The sequence below is a fragment of the Mirounga leonina genome, unplaced genomic scaffold (assembly GCF_011800145.1).
Source record: "Mirounga leonina isolate KUSES-001 unplaced genomic scaffold, KU_Mleo_1.0 Mir_92, whole genome shotgun sequence".
Taxonomy (NCBI): Eukaryota; Metazoa; Chordata; class Mammalia; order Carnivora; family Phocidae; genus Mirounga; species Mirounga leonina.
In genome coordinates, this window is record NW_023270852.1 from 22,997,961 (window position 1) to 23,010,461 (window position 12,501).

A 12,501-nucleotide genomic window follows, 5' to 3' on the forward strand; every position below is an offset into this window, starting at 1 on the left:
AAGTACTTTGTCTTGCTTTATATAACGTTTTTCTGTGCTTCTGTATTTTTATTTAGGAAGAATTTTTGTAAAACTTAAAAAATCAATACAGAAAAAGTCTCCTTTCACATCTTTCTTGTTTTATCAAGTACTGAGTTAATCATCTATAGATTCTTGGAAAAAAATTTTTACAAAGAAGGGGTGCCTGGGTGGCTCAGTCGTTAAGCGTCTGCCTTCGGTTCAGGTCATGATCCCAGGGTCCTGGGATCGAGCCCTGCATCGGGTTCCCTGCTCGGCAGGGAGCCTGCTTCTCCCTCTCCCACTCCCCCTGCCTGTGTTCCTTCTCTCGCTGTCAAATAAATAAAATCTTAAAAAAATGTAAAAAAAAATTTTAAAAAGAAATTTTAAAATACTAAGATTACATACATTTTGCCCCTTTTTTCATGTTAATGATGTAGATTTCATTTCTAAACTGTATTTCATAGAAATGTAGCATAATTTAGCCATTCTTTCACTGACGGATATCCAAGTGTCTCATTATTTACAACTATAACACGTTGCAATGACTATCCTACTGCAACAGAACGGAACGTTATTTTGAAGATTTTACAACTGGATAGTTCCCGACTCAGGGTAATGTATGTTTAGAGTTTTGACAGATATTGCCAAATTGTCCTTCATGGGTCACACCAATTTAAAATCTCACCAGCAGAGGCTTCAGACCTCTTCGAACACTCATTATCCATCTTTTAGTTTTTATCATAGTAACGTGCTAAGAGCATTCTTTCTCAATGAGTTTTGAGTAAATTTTTTTTTTCAAATTGAAGTATAGTTGACATACAACATTCATTAGTCTCGGGTGTACTTGTTTTGGTATTTTTAATCACACTTTTTGCTCATTAGTTCTAGAGTTACTCTCAGACTTGATAATAAATATTGTCTACCTCTGGTCTCAACTTCATGCTAATGTATCTTGTAGCCTTTTAAATGTTTATAAATTTTTTCTCTGTGATCTTTGGAGTTTGCATTGCTTAGGAAGGCCTGCCTTAGATATGTAAAACAAATTTCTGTATTTTCTTCTAGAACTTTAGTATCTTTAATTCTGAAATTTTCGCATATGAAAGAGCTTTTATTTTTCTATTTGAAATGCCACCTCTATAATAAATGTACTCATGGGGTTATTTCTGAATTTTAGTTTGTTCCACTATTTGGTCCCATTCCAGTACCTCCCTGTTACAAATACCCTAGCTTTGTAGTTCTGATGGGTATTTGGGGGAGTTCTCATTCTTCTTTTTATATATTTTTTAAAGATTTATTTATTCATTTGAGAGAGAGCAAGCGAGAGCATAAGCAGGGGGAAGGGGCAGAGGGAGAAGCAGGCTCCCCACTCAGCAGGGAGCCCGATGCGGGACTCGATCCCAGGACCCTGGGATCATGACCTGAGCTGAAGGCAGACACCTAACCGACTGAGCCACCCAGGCGCCCCTCATTCTTCTTTTTAAAAAAATGTTTTGGTTAATCTTGCACCTACATTCTTCCAGATAAAAAAATCATCTTGTTGATTTCCACTAGAAATTGTTAGAATTTTTACTTGAAATGCAACAAATTTATAATCTGAGGAGAATCTTATCTTTACAACACTGAGCCTACTTATCTAGGGACACAGCAGATTTTTCCATTTATTCTGATTTTCTATAACATCCATAAATGAACTTTTATGGTTTTTTAAGGTAGGTTTTGCTTATTTCTTGGTAGATTTCTAGAATGTTTCACCACTGTTGCTAACGTGCGTTCTTTACATTTAAGTCGATTGTATCTAGTTTATAAAAAATCTTCTGTATGTTGCTGAGAGCTTACCATCTTCCTGTCTTACAGATTTTCCAGGTAAACGATACCATTTATCTTAATTTTTCTTAATTTCTTCCTTTTCAATTTCATACCTTACTTCTCTCTCGCTTATTACTATTATACTGGATCCAAAAGTCTCAGAAGAATGTTGAATTGTATGAATGACAGGAGATATAACCTGGCTCATGACATTAAGTGTGCTGTTTATTTCTGGTTGATACCCTTCATCCAGTTAAGCAAGCCTCCTTTTGTTACTTGCTTAATATAAATTGTATTTTTTTAAAAATCAGTAATAGATGCTAATTTTTCAAGTGTTTTCATTACCACTTACGGCCATATAGTTTTTCTCCTTTATCTACTAATGTAGAAAATTTTCATTACTTGTCTAATGTTGACCATCTTTGTACTGGTAGGATTAACCCAACTTGGTTATGACATCATTCTCTAAATGCACTGTTGGCTTGTTTCCTTAGGTTTTTTGCATGACTATTCATAAGTGAGACTATTCATAAGTGAGACTGAGCTAGGTTTTATTTTATTGTCTTTTTCGATTCTGCTATGGTTATGCGTTCATAGTTGGGACATACTCCAATCTTCTCTATGCTTTGTTCCTGGTGACTTCTGTCAGGGATATATATATAGGGCATTCTTTTATGATTATCAGTTTATTCAGGTTTTCTAACTCTTGAGCCAATTTTTTGAAATCTGTATTTTCCTGGAAAATTGTTCAAGTCAATTTTCAAGATTATTAGTATAAGGCTCTTCTAGGTTCACTTCTAATTATGGAAGTCCCTCGTATCTGTAATGTTCCGTTTACAAATATTGCTTTCTTTTCTTTTTAGATTTGCTAAGTGTCTATTTATTTATTTATTTATTTATTTTTAAAGATTTTATTTATTTGACAGAGAAAAGACAGCGAGAGCAGGAACACAGGCAGGGGGAGTGGGAGAGGGAGAGGGAGAAGCAGGCTTCCAGCGGAGCAGGGAGCCCGATGTGGGACTCGATCCCAGGACCCTGGGATCATGACCTGAGCTGAAGGCAGACGCTTAATGACTGAGCCACCCAGGTGCCCTCTTTATTGTTCTTTTCAAACAGAAGCTATTATTAATTTTATTTTCTATTTCATTAGTATCTGTTTTTATTAATTCCTTTAAGTTTATTTTGGGAGATTTTATTTTTTCTGCTTCTCTGCTATTTCAGTTTTCTTTTCTGATCCTTCCTGCCATTTGTGCATCCTTTAAGGATGTGCTGACCCTCAGTAAATTTATCCATACAACATCACAATAAACGAAGCCTTTACCATTATTATGTAAGTGGCTACAAACTCTGTATTAATTTGGAGTCAGTCAGAGTGGGTTCAATTCCCCACCTCCTACTTAAGTGATCTTGGCCACATGTGAGCAGTTTCTTCATCTGTAAAAACAGAAATAATAATACAGATTAAGTTTGAAACTATTTGCAAATCATTTAGCTTAGAAACTGGCCCCTATTAATAACTCAATAGACTTCTGGTAAGACAAAACACCTTAGTTGCCCTATTTCTAAAGATAAGGGGACTGGGATGACTAATCCCAAATTCCCTCCCGACTGTAAAAAAGATGATTTTCATTCTATCAGTTCATCCACCAGACAAGTAGCTGATCATCAAGCCACCTGCTAACCCACACCACAGCTACTAAGCCCTCCCCTTGAACTAAGTATTCTGAATGTCAGGAAAACCAAGATGAATGATGATATAGTCCCTACCTTCCAGAAACTCAGAGTCCTTGGGGAGTCGGGGTGAGGATCAACTGTTAAATAGGTAATGTTAATATAATGCGATAGTGGTCTAATAAAGGCTGTGAAAATTCAGAGACTTTGAGAAGTATGTCCAGCAAAATCAAAGATCTAGGCTGGACACCTAATTCAGGTACTTAATACTAGCTGCGAATCTTCAGGCAATTAACTTTGGTGCTTTTTGTCTCTATCTGTAAAAAGGAAGAGTAATACTGTTCTGGTAGGTTATGTTAAGGATTAAATAACAAAACTAATATAAAGTACTTAGTACAGTGTCAGACTCACAGGAATTCAGCAAATGGCAATTATTAATATTACCAATATTACAAGAGGCTATGGAAGTTAAAGTCAATTTACTGTATTTCAAGAGAGGTAAGATAGGGTGAAGGAAATTTCCCAAGTGTGTTTTAAGAACAAAACCTGTGGCAAAGAAATAGGATGGGAAAAACAAAAAAGGGTGAAGGGGGAATTAAGGTGGATGATACCCTTGGAGGGCAGAGAATTCTAATTTCTCTATTCTCCACTGCTAAACCCATGTATTTCCTTTTTCTTTTTTAAGTAGGCTTCACGCCCAACGTGGGGCTGGAACTCACCACCCTGAGATCGAGTCGCAAGCTCTACCAACTGAGCCAGCCAGATGCCCCCTCCCATTCCCCTGTATTTTCAATAAAGAGTGAATGGAAGAATACACATTAAGCAATAAGGTTAGAGAAAAAGATGTGGGCCAAACTGTTGAAAGTCAACATTTTACATCAAAAGGAACCTTGGAATTGGGAGTCAGGAATCCTGGGGCAGTCTTTTGACTACTGACCTGTGTTTACACTGGCTCCACAACTTACCTGTTTGTCCTCAGCGAATTACTGATACCTTAAATCGCCTCACCTACAAATCAGGGACAACACCTACCTTACAAAATTATTCTGAGAATTAAGCACCAAGCAATTACCCAAGAGCCTGGCACTAACAAGCATTCAGTAATGAAAGAGGTTGCAGCTGCTAACTTCTCCTCTGGGTCTTTCTCCATACCTGTGAAATGCTAGGTTACGCACATATTTTTTTCAATGTTCCAACTAGCACTGAAAAATTATACTAGGTTTTCCAAGGACGAAAAAAGGCCCCACCCGGCCCGCGCCACACAGGTCACCTACGCAACTGCAGTTCTGGAGTCTCCACCTGCGTCGCTGAGGCATGGAAAGCGCGATGGATGGTAGGCCATTAGAGAGACAGGGCCTAGATAGGCTGGATGTGAGACCGTGCCGAACTTCACGAACACGGGTTCTTTCCATCCTCCGATTTCTCTAGAGGCGAAGCCTTGAAAAAGGTTGAGGGGAAGCCGGAAGTGACGCAAGGCCATGGGGGAAGTGGAAATGACGGCAGCACGCCGGAAGTTTACCCGTTTCCAAGGCAACGGCTCCACCACCCCTCCAACAGGTTGGCTGGAGTCGAGACGCTGGAAAGCAACTCCGAGGAGAGGGTACCAGCCCACGGCGGCCGCCGCCAGAACGACTCGCGAGGAGTAGTAACCGAAGACGGCGGCCGCCTCAGTAGCCATCGCGTGTGGAGGATTAACGGCCGACACGGCCAACGCGGAGGCCAGTTAAGAGAAAGAGTTAGCGAAGACCAGGACTTTAGTCCCAGCGAAGACTGGGAAAGAATCCGTGAAGACGGCGGCCATCTCTGTCGGGGCTCTACAGGAAGACTAAGTGAAGACCTCGGTTTCTCCCGCAGTGACTCGAGAAGAGTCCATGAAGACCTGGGCAGTGTCTCTCGCGAGAGACTTACGGGAGATGGTGGCCGCCGTCACAGCAGCTCCTGGGAGAGAGTAAGGGGAGCCCAAGGCTTCAGCAGCAGCGACGTGAATTTAAGTGAGGTCGGCAGCCACCGAACTAGTGACTGTGAGGGACTGGTCGGAGAAGACCGCGGCCTCTGCTTTAGTGATTCTTGGGAGGGTGTCAGAGAAGTCCCGGGCCCCCAACCCGGCGACTCCGGGGAGAGAGGCAGTGACTACTGCAGACGCCGCCTCAGTGGCTCTTGGGAGGAAGGGAGTGTCGATGGCGGCCACAGCCTCAGTAATTCCTGGGAGGGAGTAAGTGAAGACCGCGGCTACGCGGCCAGCGACTCCTCCGAGGTGAGCGTGAGCGTAGATGCCAGCCGCTGCCTCCGTGGCGTCTGGGAGAGAGAAAGTATAGACGAGGGTTTCCGCTGCCGGAGCTCTTGGGAGAAAACCAGGGAGGACCGGGTCCCCGGTCTTAGCGACGACGAAGGCAGCCACTGCAGTGGCTCGTGGGTGACAGCAAGTGAAGATCGCCGCAGCAGCGGGGGCCTGGACTCGAGTCCTCCCCGGAGTCCGAGGGATCGCACCATGCCAGGGGTGTCCGATTCAGGCCCCTCCACCTCCTCTAGGGAGACTGCAACCCCGTGTGAGTCAGACTACTTCGCTTACCTTTGTCTCTGCCACTGTGCTTTTCTCATTTCACCCACAATAGCGTTGGCCCTTTCTGGCAGTTTCCTTTTTCAGCTGTGACTCCTAATTTCCCTTAAATGACCTATTTTAAGTGGGTCTCAAAGCTGTTCATCTGTTTCTCATCCTCCTTCACTTCAGCTTTCCTCTCTTTCTTTCCACCTGCATTATTCCTGAAACTTCTTGCCCAGATTGACATAAACGCTTGTTAAATGTTACGGACTCTTGGCTTCTCTGCAGCATTTGACCCTGCGGAGATGACTTTAGACTTACCTAGTTTTCTTCCTTCCACTCTGTTGACTCTCCCTTTCCCTTAGATGACTTTTCTTCCATCCTCTCCTTAAAGTATGAGAAGTATGCTGCTCACCCCCCCGCCCGAGATAATGCCATCACTAGTGCTTTTTTTCTGGTCGTGTACTATGACTTAAACCCTAGTGAATTCTGCGTTACTCAGTCATCCAGTAAATATTAATTGAGTGCCTACTATTTGTTGTATCTTAAGGTTATATCACTGAAGAAGACAGGCACATTCCTTACCTTCTAGGAAGAAAGATAAATACTGAGCAAATAATAACTAGTGTGATGAATATTATAAAGAGTAGTGTGCTGTTGGCTTCAGTATGGGGTGAGCATGGGTATCAGAAGAAACTGAGGGACACCTAACACTGAGATCTGCTGCGGACTCATATATACAGCTCCCTTCTGGAACTCTTCCTTTGGCACCTCAAGATCAACATGTGCAAAATAGGATTTTGAATCCATATGCCCTCTCTGTCCTTCGGTGTCTGCTACAGGTAACTAAGCCAGACAGCTTGGAGTCATCCTATTTCTCCTCCTTATTTCATCCACTGTATGCATCGAAGTTCAATTCATTCTATTTGTATATTTGTTGAATCTGTCTCCCTTTCTGTTCCTACTGCCACTCTTTTAGTTGAGGGTTTCAACCTCTCTGGTGTAGACTACTGTAGCTTTCTTCTAACATGGTCTTCTTGAGTCTCCAGTCTTGCCTTTTTGCTCCCCTTCAGCAATAGGATGGTTTTGTGTGTGTGTGTGTGTGGTTTCTTGACCACATCCTACTGTTCATGCTGTCTAGGTTGCCTTTCCCTGTCCCCATTTTACCTGGCAAACTCCTGCTAATCCTTGAAGATTCATTTTAGATCTTACCTTCCCCAGAAATCCGTTCTGTTCCCCTTTCTTCCTACCCTGGCTGCGTTAGATGTCTTCTGTGCTTCCATAAGTTTTTATGACTATTTCTGTCATTGCTCCTACCATATTATTTTAAAATTTGTATTTGTATCTTTCTGTGAGTTCTTTGAGGACAGAGACCATGTTGTCTTCATCTTTTTATCTTTATGGTAGACACCAAATTAATGTTGAGTGGATGGATGGGTGGATGAATGAATGAATTGGGATGGGATGGGGTGAAAAAAAAAAGGCGTAAAATTAGATGGAGCCAAATTATGGGCTTGCATATATTGTCATTCTGAGAGTTTGGACTTTGTTCTCTAGACCAGCAGTGGATAACCAGAAGCAGTTAGTGGAGTAGAGGCATGAAGTGATCAGGATAGTGTCTCTGTATAAAGTGGATTAGAGTGGGTAGAACATCATTTGTAGATCTTGTAGTATTAGTTTAAAGGAGAAGAATGAAGGTCTGACCTAAGGGATTAACATCATTAAACATTTATTAAGTGACTTGGTTATTTTTGGTCCCTTCCTTGTACCCTTCCCCATATGGATATATCTTAATTGTTCTTCAAGGTCTTGCTTAAATGTTTACTCCTCCAAAGTCTTAATTTTACCTGTACTTTCTTAGTGCATCAGTCAGTTTTTTTTTATTTTATCGAATTTATCCAAGTAGATTTTATTTTATTTATTTTTTAATTTTTTATTGTTATGTTATATCCAAGTAGATTTTAAAGTGTTGGTGGAAAGAAAATGTATTAAATCCATGTCCATTTTCCATCATATTGAAGTGGGAGAGCTAGGTTCTTGTCTCATGGAATCGAAGAATGAATCTCATAGTCAAAGGAGAGTGAGTAAAGTGGTAGAGTTTTGTTAAGCAAGGATACAGAAAAAGCTCTCGAGAGTGAGAGGGTTGCCACTGAGGGTTTTTAGTGGCTATCTTTTATTGAGAACTGACTGGGAAATTTGTGGCCTTGGGATTCTTGTGCCATCTTGGTTTGAGCAAGGACTATTGATAACACCCTTAATGACTTAATTTTTTGAGGTTTGGTCATTTTCTGTGATACACTGTAGCCGCCAAAGAAGAATACTCCCAAGCATCCGAAGCCACGTGGTCTTTTCTTATATCCTGTTCACTCTGTTTTAGCGCTTCTGCCTGCCAGGAAGAGTCTCAGAGCCTAGCCAGGAGCCCCCAGTCTTTCCCTGCCTATACCTTAACCCTTTCCTTATTCAATAATATCAAAGTGCTTGGCACATGGTAGATGCTCAGAAAGGATTTTTGAATAAAATGTGCATCATTTTGTTAAGGGGTGGTGTAAGATATGATTCCAGCCCTCAAGAAATTAACATTTGAGTTGTGGAGAAAGGAGATATACATAGATAAGTAGTAGTACAGATTGCATAGATTATCTACCAGAAATGTTGGTGAGTTCTTTCGAAAACAATTTGAGGTCAGGAATCATGTCTTTTTGTTTAGGAAATGCTTTGATTAAACTCTCTTCTTCTTTCTCCTCCAACAACTGTTTGTTCATGCTTAGATACCTTTGTTCCTTCTGGCTTCAGGTACACATTAAAATACTTCACAGTCGCAATGTAGTCTCGATGTTTGGAACATTAAATTATAAAATATAAGACCACTGGGTGTATGAAGTAAACATGTGACCTGCCATTCCTTTCTTAGTGTAGTACATATGAGAAGGATAAGAAAAATAGATTGATAGAATATATCAGCCTATGTGAGATAAGGCTCTGGTAAAATCACTGGAGAGTAGGTCTCTCTTATGGAGAATGCACTGGGTATATTTCAAAATGGTTACTTTCCCCCTTTCCCTGACAAAGACATGAAGTGATTCTTTTTGACTTTTCACAGTGATAACCTGGTGGGATTTACCCTGGTGGGACAAAAATCTATGAAAATGTGGGGGCCTTCTAAGACTGTGGCCCCAGAGAGTTCTCACTCATAGGCTAATACTTGCCCAGCCTCTAGCAATTTGTCAAAATTACCATTTCAGTGGTTTTGGCTCCAGGTAAGCTGAACTTGTTTGTGTTTTTCTGTATTTGTGTGTCTCTCCAGACTCAGGGAGGCAATTGGCCCTGAGACCTTGGTTCTCTGATGAGTCCAAGAAAAGTTGTTGATTTTCTGTTTGTTCAGCTTTTCCTCTACCTATGGGAGTGATAACTTCGGTGCTCTTCATGTGTTAGAGCTGAAATGGAAGTCTGATTGAGATGTTAATCACAAACATCTTTGTGGTAAATTGTTTGGAAAACCAAAGTGATTTTGTGCTTTCTGTTGAATCATTGCTTTAGTCTTTTTTTTTTTTTAAGTTTTGTAATATATGTTAAGCAATTTGATTTTCAATAGGTGCCCGGAAGAAGGTGCATTTTGGTAACATACATGATGCAGTACGGGCTGGAGATGTAAAGCAGCTTTCAGATATAATAGAACGAGGAGTCTGCATTAATGAAGTTGACATTCTCCATAAGTTTAGCCCTTTACATTGGGCAGCACATTCTGGAAGTTTGGAGGTAAGAAGCTCTATAAATTATTAAACTGAAGTAAGTTTACAACTGTTAGCAGTTTTGAAAATTTAGCAAACAGGACTGAGACTTTATGCTAGGCACTGGAAATACTTTTCATTTCATTGTAATATTTGTTGTTCTGGTTACTATGCCTTTGTAACAAATTATCCCAAAAGGTAGTGGCATAAAGTGACCATTTGTGCTCAGGAGTAAATTAGGAATTTGGATCTCAGAGACAGCTTGTTCCTGTTTCGTGATGTGTGGGGCTTCAGCTGGAAGATTTAAATGCTGGGTCTGGAATCTTCTGAAGGCTTGTTTATGCAGATGTCTAGTGGAAGATGCTGGCTCTACGTTGGCCACCTTAATTCCTCTCCATGTGGGTTTTTATGTGAGGTCTCTACACCTGGGCTCGTTTGTGATTCCTTACAATGTGGTGACTGAGTTCCAAAGGCAAGCAGGGAGGGTAATTTATAGAGGGTAACATGACTATCTAGCTCTGTCAATCCTAACCTTTTTCCTAGAGTTGCATGTGAAGTCCCTTAGCACCCCTCTCAGGTGCCATTCCTCTCCTTCCAACTCCAGAGATAAAACTACAACCCTGAATATGGTGTTTAATATTCCCATCTATACTTTATGTTGTTATCACATATGGTTATAGCGTTGTTTTTAATGACATTTTATGTAAATGACATCATCCTGTGTATCATCTTGTAGCTTGCTTTTTGTGTTCAACAGTGTGTTTTTGAGCCTTAACTATGTGGTTACATCTATGTACTCCATTTCTTTCAGACATGTTCCAATAACGTCTTCTTAGATTAATATCAGAATTTATCCACTTATTGATTGATGGCTATTTAGTGGGTTTCAATTTTTAGCTAGTACAGGTAGTGCTTAGTGAATATTTTTTTTTAAAAGATTTTATTTATTTTTTGACAGAGAAAGACAGTGAGAGAGAGAACACAACAGGGGGAGTGGGAGACAGAGAAGCATGCTCCCCGCTGAGCAGGGAGCCTGATGTGGGGCTCGATCCCAGGACCCTGGGATCACGACCTGAGCAGATGCTTAATGACTGAGCCACCCAGGCGCCCCCTTAGTGAATATTTTTATGCAAAACTTATTCTTGGGTTTTGTGCAAAGCCACCTGAACTTTTTCCTCATGATTCGAGATTGTGTGGAGCTTATTTTCATGACTACATTTCTCCAGCCTATATAGGCTGCAGTGGGTCTGTTCACTACAAAGTCTCTTGTTGCCCCTGCCACACAGAGACTGCTTTCTATGAATATGGTTTCTCTGTGTGATTTCTTGTTTGTTTGGCCTTCTCTGCTTCTTGGAACCAAATCTGGTCCAGAGAATTATATTAAATAGCTTGAACTTTATCCTATAGGGGATAGAGTCACTACATGGACTTAAGAAAGGTTTCAAGTAACATCAGATATTATTTTGAGAGCGATAATTTTCTACTGATAACTTCATACTCTCCACCAGTTTGTGTGCCCTGCTTGAACTGTTGTAAACAAGGATTTTTGCTTTGGTCTTTTAGTGGCTTCCTTTCACCTAGGAGAAATGTGCCTTGCCAGTTCTTTCTGAGTTTATAACCCTGGGTGGGTATTTTTTCTGTTTCCTTCCGCATCCCTTTTGGATCTACACTTTGGCAGATTTCCCATATGTTCTCTGGTTTCAGATGTCTCCTAGTTTCATCAAAGATGGGGTTTTCTTCCTGTTTATCTTGCCTTTTTTTTTTTTTTTTTGATGATTTTGAAGAAAGGAAGAAGTGATCTTATTCTGCCATATTCAGATAGGATGGGGTGTCCTCTCTTTCCTGGTATCCTTTCAGCCTTTCTGATTACTCTCAGTCTTCTTTGGTTAACCTCCTCTGCCTTCTGTACAGATACAGATATTTTTTTTTCTTCTGCTAATGACCTTTTCTCTCCTACTTTATATCCTCTCTCTAGGTAGTCTTTTAGAGTTCCTTGGCTTTATCACTACTGCATAATAATTCATTGATTTGCTTTCTCTCTTGAACTCTGGCTTATATATCAGGTGCTTGATCAACAGCTCAGGCATATCTAATAGGATCTCAAGTTGGTTTAAAACTAAACCAAGTATCCTTTTCCCTCCCTTTCTTAGTTTTCCAGGCTAATGACTTTGCATCATTATTGCATTGTCTCCGTTTTTTCCAGAGGCAAAGCACAGTATCAACATGTGTCTGAAGGTGCACTTCATAATGCACATTGATGCAGTGAGAACTGATTACTAGATCCTTGATTTTGTTCCGTCTTTGTCTCCTGAGTTTGTTCTCTCCATCCTCCTAGCCACTGCTTTCGAGCTAATTGATTTTCTTCTTTTCTGTCTCATCCACCTTTAGTTCATATTCAGTATAAAGTTATCCCTCTAAAACTAATATCTGATGTTACTTGAAACCTTTCTTAAGTCCATGTAGTGATTCTATCCCCTATAAGTCATAATAAAGTTTAAGATATTTACTAGAAGGGACTTCTCTCTCCAACCTCATCTCCCATAATACTTGTTTTACTCTGTGGTACTGGTAACTACTGTCAGAGAGTGAGTATAAGCAGGGGGAGCAGCCGAGGGAGAGGGAGAAGCAGGCTTCCCTCGGAGCAGGGAGCCCAATGTGGGGCTCTGTCCCAAGACCCTGGGATCATGACCTGAGCTGAAGGCAGACCCTTAAGTGACTGAGCCATCCAGGCATCCCTATATATTAATTTTTATTGGA

The 12,501-nt window shown here is 40.8% G+C and overlaps 1 protein-coding gene across 1 annotated transcript in view; it reads left to right on the plus strand.

Moving 5' to 3' along the window:
• Window positions 1–5,003: 5,003 nt before the first annotated feature.
• The window catches only part of ANKRD42 (ankyrin repeat domain 42), a 74,937-nt gene continuing 67,439 nt past the window's right edge, over window positions 5,004–12,501 (plus strand). The window contains exons 1-2 of the mRNA XM_034995645.1: window positions 5,004–6,023; window positions 9,609–9,772. Coding sequence (XP_034851536.1) covers window positions 5,966–6,023; window positions 9,609–9,772 — 222 coding nt within the window. The 5' untranslated portion in view covers window positions 5,004–5,965. The remainder of the gene's footprint in view (window positions 6,024–9,608; window positions 9,773–12,501) is intronic.